At 47.3% G+C, this 20,795-nt stretch overlaps 1 protein-coding gene across 1 annotated transcript in view; it reads right to left on the reverse strand.

Moving 5' to 3' along the window:
• The window catches only part of LOC144729401 (sodium- and chloride-dependent GABA transporter 3-like), a 100,763-nt gene that overhangs the window by 17,261 nt on the left and 62,707 nt on the right, over positions 1-20,795 (reverse strand). Inside the window, exons 11-14 of the mRNA XM_078609660.1 lie at positions 16,103-16,215; positions 12,164-12,301; positions 10,450-10,552; positions 6,637-6,737 (exon numbers count right to left, since the gene is read on the reverse strand). Of these exons, the coding sequence (XP_078465786.1) occupies positions 6,637-6,737; positions 10,450-10,552; positions 12,164-12,301; positions 16,103-16,215 (455 nt within the window). The remainder of the gene's footprint in view (positions 1-6,636; positions 6,738-10,449; positions 10,553-12,163; positions 12,302-16,102; positions 16,216-20,795) is intronic.

The following is a 20,795-nucleotide window of genomic DNA, read 5'->3' on the forward strand; positions in this document are numbered from 1 at the left end:
GGAATTAAAACATTAACTTTACCGCAGAAATTCAGGGCTGATGTAACACGACATGTTCGTAATGCTCTTAAAGTGGAATGTCCAAGCTTTCTAGTAAATATGTTAATTATCGGCTTAAATTATATACTCTATGCTATTTTTATATGCTACCTCACAAGACTGACGAGACTAGATGCTGTGGATTATCACTTAATGACTGTATGGTAGGCATACTAGTCATATCACTAATCTACTATCCTCACCACTACCACATCATCATTACTGAAATCTTCACCACCATCATCATCATCACTACTAACCTCAACACTACCCAACCATCATTATCACTAATATCCCCAACATCTCGATTTAAAGCTTTCGTGACTGCAGGGATTCATCTTCTTGGTTCTTTCGGTAAAGTCACGTAGAAGGTAAGTAATAAAATAATTAAAATAAAACAGCGTCTGTCGCCTCGACAGACCTGGTTTTCATCTGAGGACGGCTGCTTGCGTTGTGGCCGAAGCGTCGTGAGAATTATTTTATTATGCTTTATTTTTATTATTCTATTACTTCCCTTCTACGTGACTTTACCGAAAAAACCAAGAAGATGAATCCCCAACATCATCACGACTATCCTTACCACTACTACCACCGCCATAACCACTACTAACTTCACCACTACCACCATGCCTATCACTACTATCCTCATCATCACTACTATCCGCACTACCACCACCTCAAAAATGAACTACTTTACTACTACTACTACCATAATCTTCACTAATATCTTCAGCATTACCACTATCAGTACAAATATCCCCACCACCACCACCACCACTAAATAACCCTGAATGTGCCCGATCAGGACAGCAAGCAGCTGAGCAGGAGTGTGTCTGCTCACTACTGCCGAAGGTGACCCACCTTGGCTTTGCCAGGGCGTTGTGGGGAGCGTGGTGGTCTGAGGTGGCCAGGAAATGTCAGACTTCGGTGTCAACTCTTCGAGTACTCGGTGGTTTTTTTAAAATCTACGAATCCAATTTCCTCCCACGCACCATGTATGGTATTGGCAGCAACAACAAAGAAAAAAGATCCCAAGGTAGCAGGAACCTCCTGATAAAAAAAAGTATTGAGCTCCAGTGAGGCTTTCCTGGGTAAATAAGTGGAATTGTATACATCAACAAGAGCCTTAGCAGCCCTTAACCACGCCAAAAGGGCCCACACTGACAATGGCACTCGTCCTAATTCAAACTATGGCTCCGACAAACGCATTTATTTATTTCCCCAAAGAAGCTTTGAACATTGCAACCGATGCACCCAGAGGGCATCTGACGGTTCGCAGCAACGGTTCGCTTTCCTATCAACTCGGGCCCAATTCCCCCTGGCCACTCATACTCGCGCGCTACTCATTAAGCTGCTGCCTGACCAAATGAAGCACGCCTTTTGATCTCAGCTTGTTAAATTATGCACCACCCCTCTGGAGCATGTTCAGACATTTTCCAGCTTCACGCCTTGGCTTTAGCGACGTTACGTAACCCGTGCCCGCTGCACGCGCTAATGGCGCGGCGCTTTCTCCGCTGCAGCAGATGTGACGCGTCAAGCACAACCCCTGCAACATACAAACAAACAAAAAACACGCACACTGCATACACGTGTAGTGACGTGGAATAGGTCACTATGGCGTGTAGCGCTGGTTGCTGGCAGAGAAGGGGATCTGCTGTTGTAGCAGCCCTGTCTGTCAGCAGGGCAAGTGATAAGCCGGAGAAAGGGATTGTGGGGCAAAGGTGATAGAGGGGGGGGGGGGGCACGTGATGCAATGCCCGGGAACCTTCTCGTAGGTTCTAGAAGGGGGGCGTGGCCGAAGGCGGAGCGAGGCCACGCTGGGTGGATAAAAGGGGGACCCCGAGCAAAGGTTCGGGGGCTGTTGCTTGGAGTGAAACCGTCGTGCTGCTGGAGTCTTCGTCATCGTCTTCAATTGCTCGGCGTTGTTAGTCAGGCAGCCTGTTAGCTGTCCTGACCATAGTGTAGTTACTCCTTGCACCTGTGAAGGCGATAATCAATAGAGTGCGTCCTACTATTAGTGTCTCTGAGTGACTCACTACACTCGCACTCGGAGCGGAATGATTTAGCAGCGATTCGATGGACTGTCGCAATTCCGGATCGGGATTCAATTCCGGAAAAGGTCCTTTTTGTGAGCACTACAGCGAGCGGTAGTGGTCTCTTGGTGGCTGCAGGAGTGACGTGAACCCATTACTTACAGCGTATGCGGATAAAAAAAACAACACATCGATTCGGTACGCGTGCGATTGAAAGCACGTGCTGTGAGCTTCACAATCGATATAAAAAATTGACGAATCGCCGCATCGTTACGCCTCTACTGTGTAACCCTTTCACATCTAACGGCCATACAATGCACCAGTACTCATTGGTTCTCAGAAGCTGAGCAGCCCCGGAGCCTGGTTAGTACTCGTATGGGCGACCACCAGGAATTGCCAGGCGCTGTAGGTGTGAGAGTTGACCGTGATCACGTATGTGCCGGTGAGTTTTCTCCAGCTTCACCGGGTTTTCTCCCACACGGAGCCAAACGCTCATTAGAAGGAATTGGCCGACAATCCCAATGCAGGACCCATCCAACTAATAATTTGAGGTTCAATTAGTAATCGGCATTATACCTCTCACAGAAATAACCGCTGTGTGTCGTTTCGGTTATTTCCTTCACGAACGTGCACAATTGACAAATTCTATATTGGTGTCGTTCGGACTGAAAAGCACTAAAATAACCACACACACCCATGCTAGGACATTCTCAACAAGGACCCGGGTGTCCGAATATAGCGGGGGTAAAAAGACAACATCTTGCCGTCATTTGCTCTGCTGCTCCCCATTGTCTGGGACTCCCTGCTCCCAGCCAGCCATGCTGCCCCTGTTCAAATGTAGGCTCAATACCTTCCCCTTCCCCGACTGATATTACCAACATGCTGTGCCTCTTCTCTTAGATATGAATCATCATTAGCCATGACCCCTCCCCCCCACCACCCCCTGCTAGATAAAGGCCTCCCCCCGTGTTAATGACGTTAATTGCGGTCTAGAATATTTAACGGGCCAAGTGCTCGCGGGCCCCCCATGAACTGGTTGTCAAAGAAAACGTGGAGCCGTCCGTCCGATCGGTTCTGACATTGTGCGCAACCGGAACTGCACATCCGCAACACAGTTGGCCCCGAACTTCTCGTCTCAAAGATAAAGCTTGATAATCTCACGATACACCATCGCGCCAACTCCGGTCATCCTCGCAGCAGCGGCTTTTGGTTGGCCATCGGACAACGACGGCCACTGCGTCGTCGCGAGCTTTCAGGCGCGCTCCTTGCGGCCGTCTGGAACGCTCTTCTTTCCGATATTAGGAAGCCACTGGAGCTATGCGACTTTTAAACCGAGATTGGACATTCATAATCAACGTTTTTGGGTTTAGATCGCGTTATTTATAAATGTGTCGTAACCCTCCACCAACCGACACGGCCAATCAGTAAAAAAGTGTCACATTGACAAAAGAAAAATAGTTCACTGCTTTAGCCCACCGGTGTGTTGAAGCGTGAAACCACAACATTTACAATTTTTGAGTACGACGTTTCGCTGGTAATTGCATCCAGCATCATCGGGCAATTCGCCTACGTGTGAAATTGAACATTCATTTCTTTAGAACATATTTTTGTGTTTAGCTTGTCGTTCTTCGCCTGCACCTCCGATTAGCGCAGTTGGCTAACGTACGGTGCGAAGCTCCACATGCAGTGCATACACGTGATACATGCACGCTGCCAATTCCTCCAGCTTGTGAAGCAAGCCCCGATATTTTGGTCGGCACCCCTTGCCCCTGCAAGGCATTGATAATAACTTCAAAACTGGACAGCCCTGGGGAAGCTTCATCAGGATGTGATGTCTCACCACTAATGAGGGCAAGACTTTCTCCGCTGGCCGTGTGCCCAAGCGCTTGTAGGGAGATTTTTTGTAAAATTGTAGTTTACAAAGTTGGAATGAATCTGTTTAATTAGCGTTGAACAAAATGCGCCTCTATGCAGGAGTGCTCCAGTACACACTTCCATATCATCATATTCCTCTTCATCATCATCATCATTTTGCATTGTGCGTTAAGAGCACAGTCACATTATTATCATTGTAAAAGCATTTAATGGAGTTGACATTTACTCTAAAAAAACCCAACTCTCTCCATTGAGCCATACAGACTGCTGGCTTGGTGCTGTCATTATCATCATCATCATAAGTAAATCAATCCACTGCTGGATGAATGCCACCGCAAGCCATTATTGCAGTCTCTCGTGATCCTGTGCTGCAACAGTTCCTCCTGTCACTTGCACACGAGCTGAATTCATCGAATTCATCTCCACGGCGGACGCACTTTCGGAGCTGTGAGCAAGCGCTTCACTTTGGCCGACGTGCCACCCGAAGCAGCGATGTTGGTGTACACCACGCACCAGAGGTGTGGACTCGAGTCATGTGACTTGGACTCGAGTCAGACTCGAGTCATGAATTTGATGACTTGCGACTCGACTTGGACTTGCATAACAATGACTTTGTCCCACCTCTGCCACGCACGCTCCGCTGCCTATTTCTACGCACGTAAGGGCGCACCGACAAGCCAACTACATAATCGACCCTTACGCTCACGACGCATGCACGCGAATCGTGCGCGTGATAGTCGATACATTTAAGATGTATTGGGAAAATGCTGCGTGAATGTTACATTTTGGTTAAAAAGTGACAACACAATTTGTACAAATTAAATGGGTGAAAAAATAACACGAAACCATACTAACGGGATGGGGGGTGGGGGAAACGATACAACAAAACAATAGAATATCGAATCGGGGTCACCTGGGATCGTTCCAATTTATGCCATAACAGTGTGTGTGGGTGGGGGGTGATTGTGAGATACCCATGTGCCTGTACCCCCTGTGGCAATGATGACCACGCTGTACCGAGCGTCGATTTTTAAGCTAAGTAAACCTAGAGGAGGCCCAGAGGTCACGACGAAGACATCACGCTCGAGGTCGCTGGGCTCGCAGGGCAGCTCACTGATCGTTATCACCGCAGTGCCCCACGCATTTGCAACATAAAAAACACGGGCACATACGAATCCTGCGTTCGTGCGCACATGCGTGCGAGCTAGCACGCAGAACACGCAGTGTGTGTGTTTTTATATACACACACACACGCATATATATACTCACGCACGTGCATTATTCACATCCAATTATCTACCAAAAATTCCCAGGACGTAGACCAGCAGCGAAGGCACAGGCCCGCGGAGTTTTATTTCCGCACGATGCTAAAGCTGTTTAATGTTTGCAACCTAAGTGTAGGGAGCTGCAGCACCAGGGCTACATTTCATTGCCTTGGTATCTGCCCCGTGGTTGTTATGGTCCCCTCTGGGGCATTTATTGTGGTAGATGAGCAAGTAGAGGCAGCGGAGGGTGTGCGGTGGGGAGACGGGGAGGCTACTATTGTCTGGGCTGTGGATGTCTGTGTGTGTGTGTGTTTTTGTTTCTCCTTTTCAAAACGCCATACATCTTTTTGAGAAATTGCAAGATTATCCAAGCCTCAATTCACAGAAACCCACACAGCCCGCCAAACAAAAACAACACACACACACACAAAAAAGATGACGCAATTTCACAACGTGAGGACCACTCACTGTGGTGTTTTCTGGGTCCCAACGGTTGGGTTAACATTGTAGAAAATTGCGATGATGAGCATTATGATGAAGGAAAACAAGCAAACGTGGCAGCTGAACGAATGCTCTGTACCACGAGGGACTTTTGTGTGGCACGGAAGTATGGAAGAGACGGGCAGCCGAGACTTAGAGGTTTTTAGAAGAGTATGTGATTATTTCATCTCAGCATAATTATTTTTAATATTTGACACTTCTCGCTCAGCATAGTTATTAAAAGGTTCATGGCAAGATCAATTGAAACATTTAAGACAGGGTAACTGATGTTTCTTGTTTGGGTTTTTCTCCGATGTTAAGATTTTATTAGTAGCTTTGCGTCATTTGAGATTGTTTTGGCTGTTTGATTTTGGTGTGCAATTACCTATTATTTCAATTATCTTGGTTTGTCTATGTAATGTAAGCGAGTATTGCACTGTATTAGTTGTTATTTGGAAGACTCAGGTCACCACTTGAAAAACAACACTTTAAGTCTCAATGGGTTTTCACTGGGTAAAATAAAATCTCTCGATCAATAAATGGTTTCCAGAAAGTAGTTCTGTGATATATGCTTTCAGCAAGCCGTACTCTTAACACATGATGCACTGGTTCGCAAAACTAGCGACTGGCCACTTCATCTCCTGATATGATGCCTATCGCAAAATTGGAATACAATTTGGAGGAAGAGAGCAGATAACATCAGTACCGCAAGACAGCTTTGCAATGTTGTGCATTTTGAACGATCGCATACAAAAGTGAACAAACATAAATAAAAGCAGCGATCCGAAACAAAAACACAGCCCCTCCAAAAAAAAATCTAAAATAAAGATCAACACGCTACGGACACATACACACAGCACATGAATGTTTGATGTGCTGCGTGCACGAGTTTTCATTGCGAGCACACGTTGGGTATTTCTTTCCCAGAAGGTTCGAGCACTTACTGCGCAGATCCCAGGGGTGATGAACATCCAGCACCATTTCACCCACGGCCATGGTCGGTAACCAATCATGTCTTCTATGTTGTCGTAAAAGCGGTCGCCTCCTGCAGAGAAAAGAGGCAGGCCTCGCATCATCCTCCACCTCGCATGGATCACCCAACCAAACATCGCGACTGCCAAATTTCGCTGCAACTCAGAGGCGGTCACTCTCCCGGTGGGCCGTACTGCGCGCTGTTCAGCACGATGTCCAACGTCGGACACCGTGCCGAACAACGCCAGGGTACAGCTATTCAGCGTGAACACAAAAACCGACCTCGTAGTAGTCGTAGAAGCAGCATCCATAGATGGCAAACTGAAATGCCTGCTCTGGGTTATTTAAGCCAAAATCTGTTCGTTTACTTGAAGGATGTGTGCACTGTAAACAAGTGAATGCAACACGCGTGACGTTAAGGAGTGCTGAAAAAGCATTTGACTGACAGGTCTGTGGGTTCATTTGACTGCCCCAGGCCCAGGGCTGAATGTCTCCACACGATATTTTCTGGGGTGCTTATCGGCGAGGGCAGTTCCAGAGACCGGACCGTAGAGGAGAGGCCTGGCCTGGATTAGGCAGTACACTACGCGTCGATATAATTTTCAGGTTCTCCTATCCACACAGACCCAGATGAAATTGAGCCGTGCGTGCGCCCAAACGCAATCAAAGCAGAGGTCGCAACCGGGTACCCGATACCCGTACCCTACCCGATACCCGGCTACCCGTACCCGACCGGGTACGGGTACGGGTACCCGTTTGCGACCCTGGTGCGGCCGGGTATGGGTAAGGAATCAAAACCCATTTTGCGACCTCTGAATCAAAGGTAGGCAACCTGTACTCAAATGACGAGGCAGGCGTCTGCCTGCTTTCAATTATACAATACGACTCAAATTATACAGACGTTGCATCTGTATCTCGGGCATGTGTGGAGGTCTGACACCAAATACGTAAGTTCAGAAGGCTCTGCGTTGGTTACATTCTGATTAGCTGGGGTAACTGACAGTCGTTCAGTCAGTCAGTCAGTACGTTGGTCACATCAGTCAGTCACAATGGTCAGGGCATTAGTCAGGCAGGTGAGTCAGTCAGTTCGTCACTGTCCTTTCACCAGTATGCATTTCCATTGGGATCTCCCAGGCAATTTCTACAGCAGCATGGAACTGCAGTTGCATTCAGGTGCTACGTAAATTCATATTGCATCGCAAAATTGTACTTCTTGTGAGGGAGATCAGGGTAACTGTCGTTACATGTAGATACACTATCATGACAGTTTTCTTGATATAATTACGCCTGAAGAAATTTTCACATGCGAGGCACAATCGCCAAGTCTGGCGTATATGAGCTCAGACTGATCTCTGATGTCCACTTTGCAGGAAACCGCATTCGCAGGCAAACCCCTCGAGAAATTACCGGGACAGAATGAAGGAAATTAACTGTCGGCTTCATTCAAACTGACTCTGGTACAAGATGAGACGTTGAACTTCGAATGCCACGTGTGTCCAGCACTGTAAACACTAGCCCAGGCATTTGCTAATTGCTCGAGCGGAAGTATCCAGGACAGTTATATATCTGCAGTTTTTAATCAGCCGTCAGGAATTATGAACAGCTCACTTCGTCACCGTTTTGTGTAAGTGCACCATTGCTCGGCCACGCGTGAAGAAAGTTCATGATGTCGGTAGCATGGTCTCTTCCAATTGCAACGCAGTTAACAGAGCACTGTGTGTGTATTTACACTATGAGACCTCCTTTACCAGTGGCAAAATATAGTAATAGGTTTTTACCCTTTTAAAAAATGCTTACCCCGAGCTCCAAATACTCTGATAGTGCGCTGTCTTTGAGTTGTACGCCTTTTGGCGTCATCTGGTCCAACACCAATGGAGACTAGGCTCTAAAGAAAGCTGTCTCGGGTGTGGACCAATCAACTTCAAGCACAGTGCATATCATTATCATAATCAGAGTTGTTTCTTTTTGTTTGCATTTTGACTTCTTGTGTTGAGGTTATTGCAAACATGATGCCTTGTATAAAGGTGTCAGATTTTATACCAGTTAAAAGGGTAAACACCTATTACTATTACCACTGTGTGTGTCTTTCTTCCAAATTGTTAAATAGACCCTCGTTTGATTCGTAATTGATGCTCGGGTCAGATAGCCATGTGAGCGCAGTGTCAATGTGTGTCGTACACCCTCCACCACCTGACACAGATAAATAAATATAGCCTTCATGTAATGAACTAACGCGCCGATAATTGTTGCTTGGGCACACCGCGACGTTGGAGGGCAATCCGCAAACATTCATCAATTCGCTGCCACATGTCGCTGGCAGTTACAACCGTCATCTGGAGATTGACAGAAATGAACTCCTGTAAGTGGCAATTGCTCGATGATGCCGCTATGTGTGTGACTAGAATCATACGCCTGTCTTAACATGGGCTAAAGGTTTGCGGTGTGCATTACTTACATTTTAGAATCGGCAGAATACGGTATTTGAAACACGGAATAAAACCCCTCCCCATGTACCATAGCATTTGAAATAGTCCAAATATATGGCCGAGATTTCTGTATAAAGGGACACTGGCTGTGGCTGCCGTGGGTAGTAGTAGTTCGGTTTTGGAGCCGGCTGACCAGGATTGGGCACCACTTAGCCCACTTTTCACCCACACTGCAACTGGAGAGCACAGACAAGGTGTTTCTAACCTAACATTGAAACTAACAACGACATATTTAAGAATCGCAGTTAAAGAGACAAACAACATATACGCGGGAAGTCCTCGCTTAACGTGCGTTCACGGTACACGTTTTCGCTATAAAGCGGTGCTTCTATTCGGGAACACTTTTTGCACAATACGGAATGTGCATCCCGTTATAATATGGAATGTGCATCCCGTTAAAACACGGAATGTGCATCCCGTTGTAATGCAGAACGTGCATCTGTTAAAACACGGAACGTGCATCCCGTTATAACACGGAATGTGCATCTGTTATAACACGGAACGTGCATCCCGTTATAACGAAGAACGTGCATCTGTTAAAACACGGAATGTGCATCCCGTTATAACGCAGAATGTGCATCCCGTTATAACACGGAATGTGCATCCCGTTATAACACGGAATGTGCATCCTGTTATAACGTAGACTGTGCATCTCATTATAATGCAGAATGTGCATCCCGTTATAACGCAGAACGTGCGTTCTGTTATAACGCAGAACGTGCATCCTGTTATAACGCAGAACGTGCATCCTGTTATAACGTGAAATGCCCACCGTTATTAACGCGGTTTCTAAGCGGTCGACGACGAACTACTTTCTTCACCGGCACTGATGAGCGGTGCGGTGATACAGTATGTGGACTGATACAGTAACGCGGCGGTGTACCCTCAGTTATTTGTCCCGCCATCTCACTGCAGTGTGCGTAGTAGTACATCGTATCTGACCAAACTTTGTTCGTTACATTATTTACGGGCACATTCTTCTCGCTAGATTTGAAGCTTTCGTGACTGCAGGAATCCATACTCTCTGCTTCTTTCGGTAAAGTCACGTAGGTAGAAAATAAAATAAAAATAACTCACGGTGTTTCGATTGCAACACAAGCAATCATCTATCGAAACGTCGTGAGTTATTTTAATTTAATTTTATACCTATGTGACTTTAACCGAACGAAACCAGAGAGCATTCTTCTCGCTCCACGCATTTTTCCCTAAACGCGGCCCTTTTTCAGCGACGCATCTGCCGCGTTAAAGTATATATTAAAAATAAAACATGAAATCTCATCAATGGGTGTCGACACGTACCATAAATCCAGCCAATACAGACGGATTCGAAGAAGGCGACGATGAGGAGGCACATTCCACTCGCGGCGTAATAGTCGAAGAGCTGGAACACGTACATGCCTCCCTGAATATGGGGGGGGGGGGGGCAGGGATGATAGATAGACAGACAGATAGATAAATGAAAACACTCATCTAATTACAGCAGCCGCAACGGGAAAGTGATTTTTCATTTGGGTTAATTGTGTTCAGGCTTTGTCGCAAACGCGTAAATTGAGCGATGACCACTTCGGCGGCAAACAGAGGACGGATGTTAATTTAATCTCACCGTCGCCGATGCAACAGCAGGTGAAGGCCAATCGTGGTGCATTCACTCCGTCGTAAAGACAGGCCTGGGCAACTTGGCTCCTTTCATTACAGATGGTTATTTTTTTACAATTCAGGCAAGGGGACGTTTTTAAAGCATTTCGTGTGAGATTAGGGGACGTGAATGTACACGCAAATTACATCCCAAGGCCTTGCGCATTAGCTCCGCAGCGCACACGGTGCGTTTGTTGGTTTCCCGTAGAAATTGCTGCGTGGCTGCGGGCATCAAGACCACAAACCAACCGAGTAGCATTACTTGAGGAGGAGGGGGGGCTGAAGGGGGCTGAACACCACCCTACTGAAGGCTCAGCCTCGACCTTCGAAAATTCACAGTCAAGTCAGAAATTTCGGTGAACTTTTGAACGCCAGTGGCCGTATTGTCTCCGACGTTTGCCAGTTGGGGCGAGCGCCCGCCGACATTAAACATGCCCTTGCACGTCCGCTTCGGTCCGGTGACACTTATATTTGTTGTTTCATCGTTTGTCAAACACCGCCTGTGCCGTGCCCTCCTTGGTTTCCGTGGCCCACCTCCCTCCCCTTTAGACGAGGTCAAGCTGCAAGGTCGCCGTCAACTCCGCGGTGCGAACTGACTCGCCGTTCGGTGCGCTGTCGTGGAAAGCTGGAGTCATTAATGGGCACATTCATTTAAGTTTTGGAAATTTGGAAATTTAAACATGCGAGGTCGCGGGGCGGCTCAGGGGTCGGAGACACGGAGCTCGCCCTGCCGAGATCCTGGCATCGAGTCCATATTTCATTTTTCACTGAAACTGCATTCTTTTGTTTAGCGAGTTAATTAATATTTTCGTATTTATTTTAAACGCAGGCTCTCAAGACCAATATTACGATAAAAAAATGCGTTTCTTTTGGGTTAGATCATCGTGTAGGTATCATGTAAAATTTTGAGCTGTAACCCTCAACTACCCGACAGAGCCAATCAAATAAAGTTGTCACGTGAGTGCAAATATGTCAATTGCTCTGGTTTATCAGTAAAACCACAACGTTGAAAACAAACGAAATTTGACAATTTTGTACGACAAAAGACACCACCTGCTTGAAATCTCCAGCGAAACATCGCACACAATTGTTAAAATGCATCAAATGTCCGTGGCTCACAGAGCCAGACTAAGGCACCATCGGGATTATTAGAGTTCAGTTGTTAATGGCCGAGGTTCAAAGGGGCCGCACTAAAGTTCTTCATGGAATGTTAGGGTTCAGTGTTCACGGCCGAGACTCAAGAGACACATTCAGTTTTGCGATAAGGACTTCCGTGGTAAATCGCCTAATTCACAACAACAACAACAACCACAGCAGCCGCAGCAACAACAACAACAAGACAACAGAGAGGACTGGGGGACGCAAAGCTCCACCGCACCTCTGTCAGCATGATGAGCCCCATGAGGTAGAAGACAATCGCGGCCACCAAGAGGAGGAGCTCTCTCCTCTTGCCCACGCGGAAAATGTGCGGGTACATGTCCGTGAGCGCCGTCACCAGGCTCTCGACGCACACGAACTGTGGAGGAAACGGAGTCGGAGTGTGCGAGACACGCGGGGAGAGAGTGAAATCGGTGGGTGCGTGATGGTGGTGGTGACGGCGGCGTGTTGGGATGTGAATCGTCGCGTGGAGGCGGCGAGAGTTGTGTGAGTTCGGTGACAGGGAGTGAGAAACAGAGAGGATGCTCGCGGTCTTTGTCAATGGGACGTGGGCAGACGGTTGCGTGCGTACGAGTGCCCAGTGTGCCATTATAAATGTTGTGGGATTCTTGTGTCCCGTCAATATCATCATATCATAGCAATAATTTACAACCCTTTGTTTATTGACAGCTGGATAAAGGCCACGTCAGTCATGACAGTCTCGTCCACTAACATCATGCTACATGCCCCGCACTAGCTTCATCCGCCGCTGACGAGCACGGTGACCCTTTAACAGATGACGTCACGAAGCGGTCTCTTAAAGAGCCGCGCGTGGCTTCGGGGGCCGCGGGTTGCCCGACCCTTGAGCTCGGCAGTCAGTGGCAGCTGCGGCGAGCGCTCGGGAGTCTGTTGCCCTCCGCCGCCAACCTGCGGTGGTCGACTGCGTCGAAAGCGGCCAACCGCTGCCCCAGTTGCGTACGCTTGTGGCATGAGCAGGGCTGGCTGGGGGGGGATCACAGCGGCATTCCGCATTCTCCATTTCAGCGTGGATTCTGGCCAGCAGCCAATGGCTAGAGTCTACCTGCCCCCCTCTTGCAGCCACCACCGCCGTCCCCACATCAGCCCCCCTCCGCAGAAAACTTGCTAAGCAGTCGAGGGCCGTGCTGAATGGCCCCACCAACTTGACGTTTTTGTGTGTGTTTAGTTTGTTGTCCTTTCCCCCCGCACCTCCGATTGGCACGGTTGGCTACGTATGGCACGAAAGAAGTTCGACATACATACACATACGTACGTTGCCTTCATGAGGCTAATTAATATCGGTGCTTTCGTGACATTTTTGTTCGTGTGATTTGCAAAATAAACGCTTCACTTCTTTGATATTCGTTTGCTGAGCTCTAGCCAGATGGCTCAGTAGTAGAGCATGCGGGTCGCAAGATCACTTCCTGGTTGGGGGTTGATTGGTTGACTCAGCCCATCATCATCCCTCCTCCAGTGGGTTGATAAATGGAGTACCCCTTTGTGGAGAAGTCAAACAGTGGTTGTCCAACGGCTAGACTGGCCCCTGCCATGAAAATGCAACGGCGTAGAAGAGTATGCCAAAATACCCTCCGTGTCGTGCAAGTCCTTCCACCAAGCGACAGAGAGGCATGAGCAGGTGTGAACCACTACTTTCACCAACTTGCAAGTTTTACAGTATGTGTTTTTGGGTCTGATCGCGTGTGTCGTACACCCTCCTCCACCCGACGCAGCCAAAATAAATAAACCAATAAATGTGCCACGGGCCAATGTATTATTGCTTCAGCACATCGGTATATTGGAGAGCAATCCACAGCATCTAACAATTTGGTACGAGTCTACGTGTCACATTTGCAACGATGTGTTGCAACACAGAAGCATTGAAGTTGCACCATCTAACGCAGCGGTCCCCAACCTTTTTGGCACCAGGGACCGGTTTCGTGAAAGACAATTTTTTTCACGGACCGGGGGAGGGGGGGTTCATCATTGGGTCTTTCCCCCTTTTCAAAGAAGCTCTCCAGCGACGTTTGTTTTTTATTCATTTTGGCTACTAGGGGTTAGCAGCTTGTGGGCTTACCAACACTGTGACTGAAACAAGTGCGCAGTGCGGGGAAGAGGCAAATAAAATAATGGGGGTGGGCCACACGCGGATTCCCGCTCACCTCCTGCTGCTGTGCGGCCCGGTTCCTAACAGGCCACGGACCGGTACCGGTCCGCGGCCCGAGGGTTAGGGACCGCTGATCTAACGTGAAGATTGTGTGCGCATTTTAAGGATGCCAGCTATATGTGCCGTTACTATTCTAAGTGCCGATCAGTTCAGCTTGACTGTGACTTACAGTCACCGTCTTACTGTTTCGAAAACGTACAGGCATAACGGAAGTGCGTGCTTTAAATGCGATCGAAATTTACGCGCCATTTGTTTGACTTTTCTTTATGGCTTGAATAAAAAAAAAATCCATCAGCTATGGAGCTGAACAACAACAAATTCGATTTATATACCAGCTCCTAAATGCGATCGCATCCCAAGACGCTGTACAGAAGCAGTGCAAATGAACAACAGTCACTCAGATAAAGAAAACAAAAAGTGCTGACTGCAACGTCGATATCCTCAAACATTTATCAGAGATTGCATTATTATTACTGCTCCGCATATTTACCCAGGAAACCCTCACTGAGTCTCGTGACTCATCTTGAGGAGGGTCCTGCCAAGTGTTTTCAATAGTAGGGGGGAGGCGGAGGTAATGATGGCTATGGATAATAATGCAATTGCGTAATTTTCAGTGTAAGATAATAAAAAAAAAGTCAAATTTGGACCGTAACTCCGACACGCAATGGCCTTACTCTTGAGAATGACGTCCAACTGTGAAGCAGACGACACGTACTTTTACCGCGAATACGCCCACAGTGTACAGTGGACAACTATGGGCTATCTGCCCATGGATCGTGATGATGATGATGAGGATGATGACACCCGCAGTATTAATTAGGGCTGCCGCCTTGATTCGAACCTTGAAGTTCTGTGACATGCGGCGAAGGGGCCCCATTACTGGGCTGCGTCACCCCACTGGCTCATAGCAGGTAGCGCTTTTTTTTTGTTAACGGATCACAAAGCTACTGGGTGTTTTGCGACGACACAAGAGTTATGAATTCGGAGGAAGGATGACTTACTCAGAACCACACTAACGATCAGTGGCGGCTCCTGCAAAATCTCTCAGGGGGGGCAAATGTCTGGATGATTGATAAGGATAAGGTCCACCCATGCAATGGATAAATTAACAGCTTAAGCATGTAAAGGCAACTTCACTTCTTTAATATTAATGAAAAATAAAGTGACTCTTACAATACATCTTGTTTGTTTCTATACTCACTATTAAAACAAACCACTCAAGTTTCTTTTATGAAAGATTCCACTAGGTGGCAACAAATTATATTGTTGGATGAAACGTGCTTACGTATGATGACGTAAGCACGTTAGGGCGAGCCCTCCCGGAAGCCATAGAGAATGCATTGCAGCGCCCCCGTTCGAAAAAAAACATCTTTGAATGTAAGTCTATGGGACCACTCGGGGCGATTCTCAGCTGGAGGGAAATCGCCCAAAAAGAGGCGGTACTCCACAGAACGTAGCATGACGCTGATTGGACTATATCCAGAGGCACAGTGACGGCTAGCGTGACTCTGTGGTTGAATGACATTGGTGGTGCGTCGCCCAATCGCCCTAATGAAGAAACCGCCCCTGCTAACGATGCGGCGTGGGCCAACGGGCGAGAGAAAAAACAACAGCGGCAACGACGACGACCTAGATTTGAAGTTTTCGTGACTGCAGGGATCCATACTCTTTGGTTCTTTCGGTAAAGTCACGTAGGTAGAAAATAAAATAAATGAAATCACGACGTTTTGGGCGCAATACAAGTGTAGTCATCAGGTGGGACAACCACAGCAATAAACAATTGCTGAAGTGGGCGAAAGAGCTGTCGTGACAAGAGGCTATATAGGTAAGACAGGGGGGAGGAGCAAGGGGGGGAGATAGAGAGGGGGGGGGAGTGATTTTATTTATTTTATTTTATACCTACGTGACTTTACCGAAAGAACCAAAGAGTAACGACGACGACGTTAAACTTCGGCGCAGACGCACGACTGCGGGTGGCATTCCTGCCACCGTTGTTACCTGGCTGTCGAGACCCAGAAAGATGAGCATCAAGAAGAAGAGGGCAGCCCACAGCGGAGACAACGGCATCATGGTCACCGCCTTGGGGTAAGCGATGAACGCCAGGCCGGGTCCTGCGTGGCAGAGGATGAAAGCAAATCGCTGCTGCTCAGTGGGATCTGTCAATTCATTGACCTTTATTTTAAAGTACAGTAGATGAGAGCCCATTGTGGAACACTGTATCATATATATATTTTTTACTTTACCAGGCAGACATGAGCAGCTATTGGTGCATGGTAATTATATAAACACACGCTATGTGTTTACTATTACACATATGTTATTACTAGAGGGCAGCCTGTCCTACAAACAGTAGTGACGTGACACTCATCCGACCCTCGACCTGAACCTGCACTAAACACCCAACGTGACACTCGAACGTGACACCGATAGCCGTGTTACCAGACACTCGCCGGTTAACGCTCACCGGACACTCACCAGACACTGCCACCTGGGTCACATTTGGATTCATATGGGTTAAAGGTCATAGGTCATTCGTATCTTATCTTCAATGCCGTGGGTCTCTGGTTGATTTAATTCACAATGAGCCCTCCTCTTCTTGGTTCTTTCGGTAAAGTCACGTAGAAGGGAAATAATAAAATTATAAAAATAAAACTTTATATGTGAATCTCTGCAGTCACGAAAGCTTTACATCGAAATTTAATGAGCCCTCCCGTGTGTACTCACGAGCTTGCAACTGACAGACGCAAGGGGTTGGTGGCTCACACGGAATTATGTAATTAAATCCTGGGGTCACGGAAACCCTGCGACCGCGAAAGGGCGCTCCACTAACTGCAACCACGAAAATGCGATTCTTGAATTGAGGTCTCAAATCGTGCCGATTAGCCGGGTTCGTGAGGAGGAGGCGGAGGAGAGGAGTGAATGATGACACGTGTGGTTTCCACAGTGTGACAGGCTCGCACCGCTGACAGTAGCTTCATACAGAAGTGTCTCTATTTCGCCGCACATTTAACATCGTTCATTAAATCCCCTCTGTTGATTTGAAAATTGTGCGTCTGTGAATGTTTTTGTTAAGTCCTGTATGTACGCACATTGGCGGGGAGCGATGGCACGGTGTTTAACGCAGTGCACCATGAACTTGGAAAACATGGTTAAGATTCCCGGCGGTGGTAAGTGATATCTGAATCAGTCCAGTGACCCCCCCCCCCCACTGTACCCCCCACTGCCTTCACATACCCGCATTGGCCAGCGTGGTGAAGTATGGCCAAATGAATCAACACGGCATGGACAGTGGATTTACAAGCATTTCAAAAATATTAATGCTTTCCAACGCAGGTAAAACGCTTTTGATGTAGCAGCTCTGTCCATTCAGGAGGGTGGAGAACTATACCGCTCATAATGATGATCCAATACAAACAAAACTTGAGTCAAATATTGTGCTGCTGTTAGGGACTCACCCTGGAGAAAACCGGACACATTGATCAAAGGATTGTCCAAAACGTGGAAGACACAAACCCAGTTTTTAAAGAACCATTTGCAATTATGCGACATGTTTTGCCCTGACAGTTGTTGCCAGTCAGCTTCCATGCCACTCGTTAAAATACTCGTTGGAATGCTTTTCCGTAATCCAAAGCTCTGCGTGATTTTTCCTCGCTTGTCTTTTGCGCGTAATACGAACATTAAAATCCACAAATTAGTTAGATTCCCAGCGAAGATTAGGCACTCTCCAAGGGCTAGGAGGGTCTCTGCCCACCTGCCTGCAGGAACCCAGAGCAGTAGGCCCTCTTCAATTAGCAGCGGGGGGCACTTAGGATGATCGAACACAGCTCGCTTAACGAAGTGAGCAGCGGTGGCAGTGGCAGCAGCAGCAAGGACAACAACGTCTGCTTTACATTTGCAAAACGGACAAAATAAAAAAAAGACGACGCATCAAAGGACTTCCAGCCAGCGGGACCGGTTCTTCCTGCGCGTAGCCCCCCCCCCCCGCGCACGTGGCGATAATAACCGACGGACGTGCACGCTTTCATGTTTCTACAAAGGCGATGGGTGCCGTGCGCGGGGGGGTCAAAGATATCGGAGGAGCGCGACGCTTAAATCAACCGCGGCGCAGCGGCAAGCAGCCCGTGTCTGGACGTCCTGCGAAAGTTTTGCGTTTCGCTCAAAAGCAAAAGGGGCCCTCTGCTCGTCCTCAGGCTGGAACCGCAAGCCTCGTTCAAACCCCTCCGTGAGAAGCTGTTCTCGCCCGATGCGCTGCGCGGTCTGAGAACGCGAGGGCTGGTGGAGGCATTTACGCCACGTGGTTATTTTGTGGGCATGCAACATCCTAATGACTCATTCATTACATTATTACATTCAATAAAGTATGCTCACCCGCTGGTCTGGCTTCAAAGAGCGAGGCCGACTGTAAGAGGTTCTGTTTAGAGACGCGGCACGGTCAGAGTTACGCTACTGGGTTGTTTTTTGCGGTTGTGCTTTGGAGCCCTCCGATGCGTTTTCGGGTCACGCTGCCCGGTGCCATGTCCAACGTTTCGCTCCACGTGCTTGGAGCTTCGATTCTTGACGTGCAACATTTGGTTCCACACACACTGGACTGAATATCCATGAAGAAGCTCTCAGCACATGGAGAACAACGTCGGGCGTCACGTTGAACAATCCGCAGTAGAACCCGAAAAAAAACATTGGGGAGAGCTGCACTGTTCCAGTTGGTTGAAAATGTGGCCTTCAAATTTTCCATATTCAGCTGGAGTATTTTGGAAGTCAAAAGAGCTTTACGTACCTGCTTCAAAAAGGTACCTGCATAGCCCGTTGTCAATCAATGGAAAGTGTTATTCTAATCAGTCATGGGCCCACCCAAACTTTCACCAACCCACACTGACCACTCTGGTGAAGTATGTAAGAAAAAATGCTATAATGAACATGTGTGGGATGGTTTTCATTCAGCACATTCACCAAACCGCACTGACCAGCCTGGTGAAGTATGGTGAAATATAACAACACCAACAGCAAATTTGCCACCAAGTGGTGACGATGTCACCATGGCCCTTTGTGCCATGCCAGTGTGTCGTGGTCAAATAAATATACCCCCATGATGACCTGCTATGCATGGGGAGGCCCTCATTCAGCAGGGCTCTCAATGTCCAATGTCCTACAGCCGAGCTAGCAAGGCCACTCGGGTTGCAGTGAATTAAATCTCCCACCCAGCTATAGCCCAGCCGGCGCCAGTGTGCAAGTTTCACAATAATTGATGTTGCGCAAAGCTCTGCAACTGAGCATCTGTAGCGTAAACCCATGGAGCAAACGGCCTTCTGAAGGGGCCGGCGTTACACCATGGCGCCCACCTAAGCACTGCGCTCTCACTGATAATTGCCCTCATTTAGAATCGACGTGCGCTTAGAGCGTTCGGCTACTGCTATACATTTCTACGTGATAAGCCACTTGGTTGAGTTATCATTTGTGGCCAGGTCGCTTCTGAAAGAGAGCTACATGGCTCAGTGGGCTTTGCGTGGTAAGATAAAAATAGTCAAATAGTTGCAAACTAGGTTTGCCGTGATATATTTTTTCACGATGTGACGTTTGTCGCGATATCGGTTTCCCACAGCTTTGTTAATGGTTTTGCACATTTTTATTGTATCCTCCATAATATAGGTGTTGCCACCACCCGACAGCCAATTAGTAAGGTTTGTCACGTAAACAGAACGTGGCAATTCGTCACTAGTACAGCACACCGGTGTGTTGGAGAGCAAATCCACAACATTTACAATCTGAGTACGACGTTTCGCCAGTAATTACAATTAGCATCATCAGGAGACAGACAGATTTGAGGTGAAATCCTCCTGTTTCATTCCTTAAATATGTGATCACCTTACTTGTGAGCCCTTCTTGTGCGAAGGGGGATTAATTAATGCATATAAATTTCAATGGGTATCCATTGCCGGTTAGGTTATTCATATGGCAATGAACATACATTATTGTATCCGTTTGATTGCACTGTGTTACTTCCAGTACGAATAAAGGTCACTTAAACGTTCTTCAATTACAGTTCAGTCAATTTGAGCCTGCCTTTTCTAAATAATCACAACTTTACAATTTGTAGCGATTGTTAAGCACACACGCTATCCGTTACACGGTTACACTAATTATTGAAGTTTATTGCACAAAACTGTGAAATTGATGCCTGCATATCGCCACACCGTGAATTACTCCAGGAAAATATTTCACAAAGCGTTAATTTAATGAATTAGCAATTTAATTTTACAATATATCAAATCATCGAGTTGGTAATTTCATTCACATTTTCCTCGTAATTTAAGACATATTAAATGAGCAACGGCTATCAGGGTATTAACGATACGAATCTCGTCAGGGGCGGCTCGTCCTGGTGAACTGGTGGGGCCAGGCCATGTGAGTGGGAAAAAATTAACCCGTAAAAACAAAGTTTTTCACTATAAATCCTTTATATAAGTGGCGGCTAGAGTCCTCTCGTCCTCTGGCTTGAGATGGCTGCCACCTATGGGTCAGATGATTTCCTGCCACCATTAAGCAATTGGTAATTAAATATAATTTATTTTTTCCTAAAAAGTATAAAATTTTGGAAAAACATTTTCACGAAAATAAATTGTCACGCACAACGAGTCTGTGTGCAAAATGTCAGCTCGATTGGATCAAGGGAAGTGGGTTAAAAAACGACCGAAAG

Source organism: Lampetra planeri, chromosome 32, assembly GCF_965212315.1.
Source record: "Lampetra planeri chromosome 32, kcLamPlan1.2.h2, whole genome shotgun sequence".
NCBI classification, from domain to species: domain Eukaryota; kingdom Metazoa; phylum Chordata; class Hyperoartia; order Petromyzontiformes; family Petromyzontidae; genus Lampetra; species Lampetra planeri.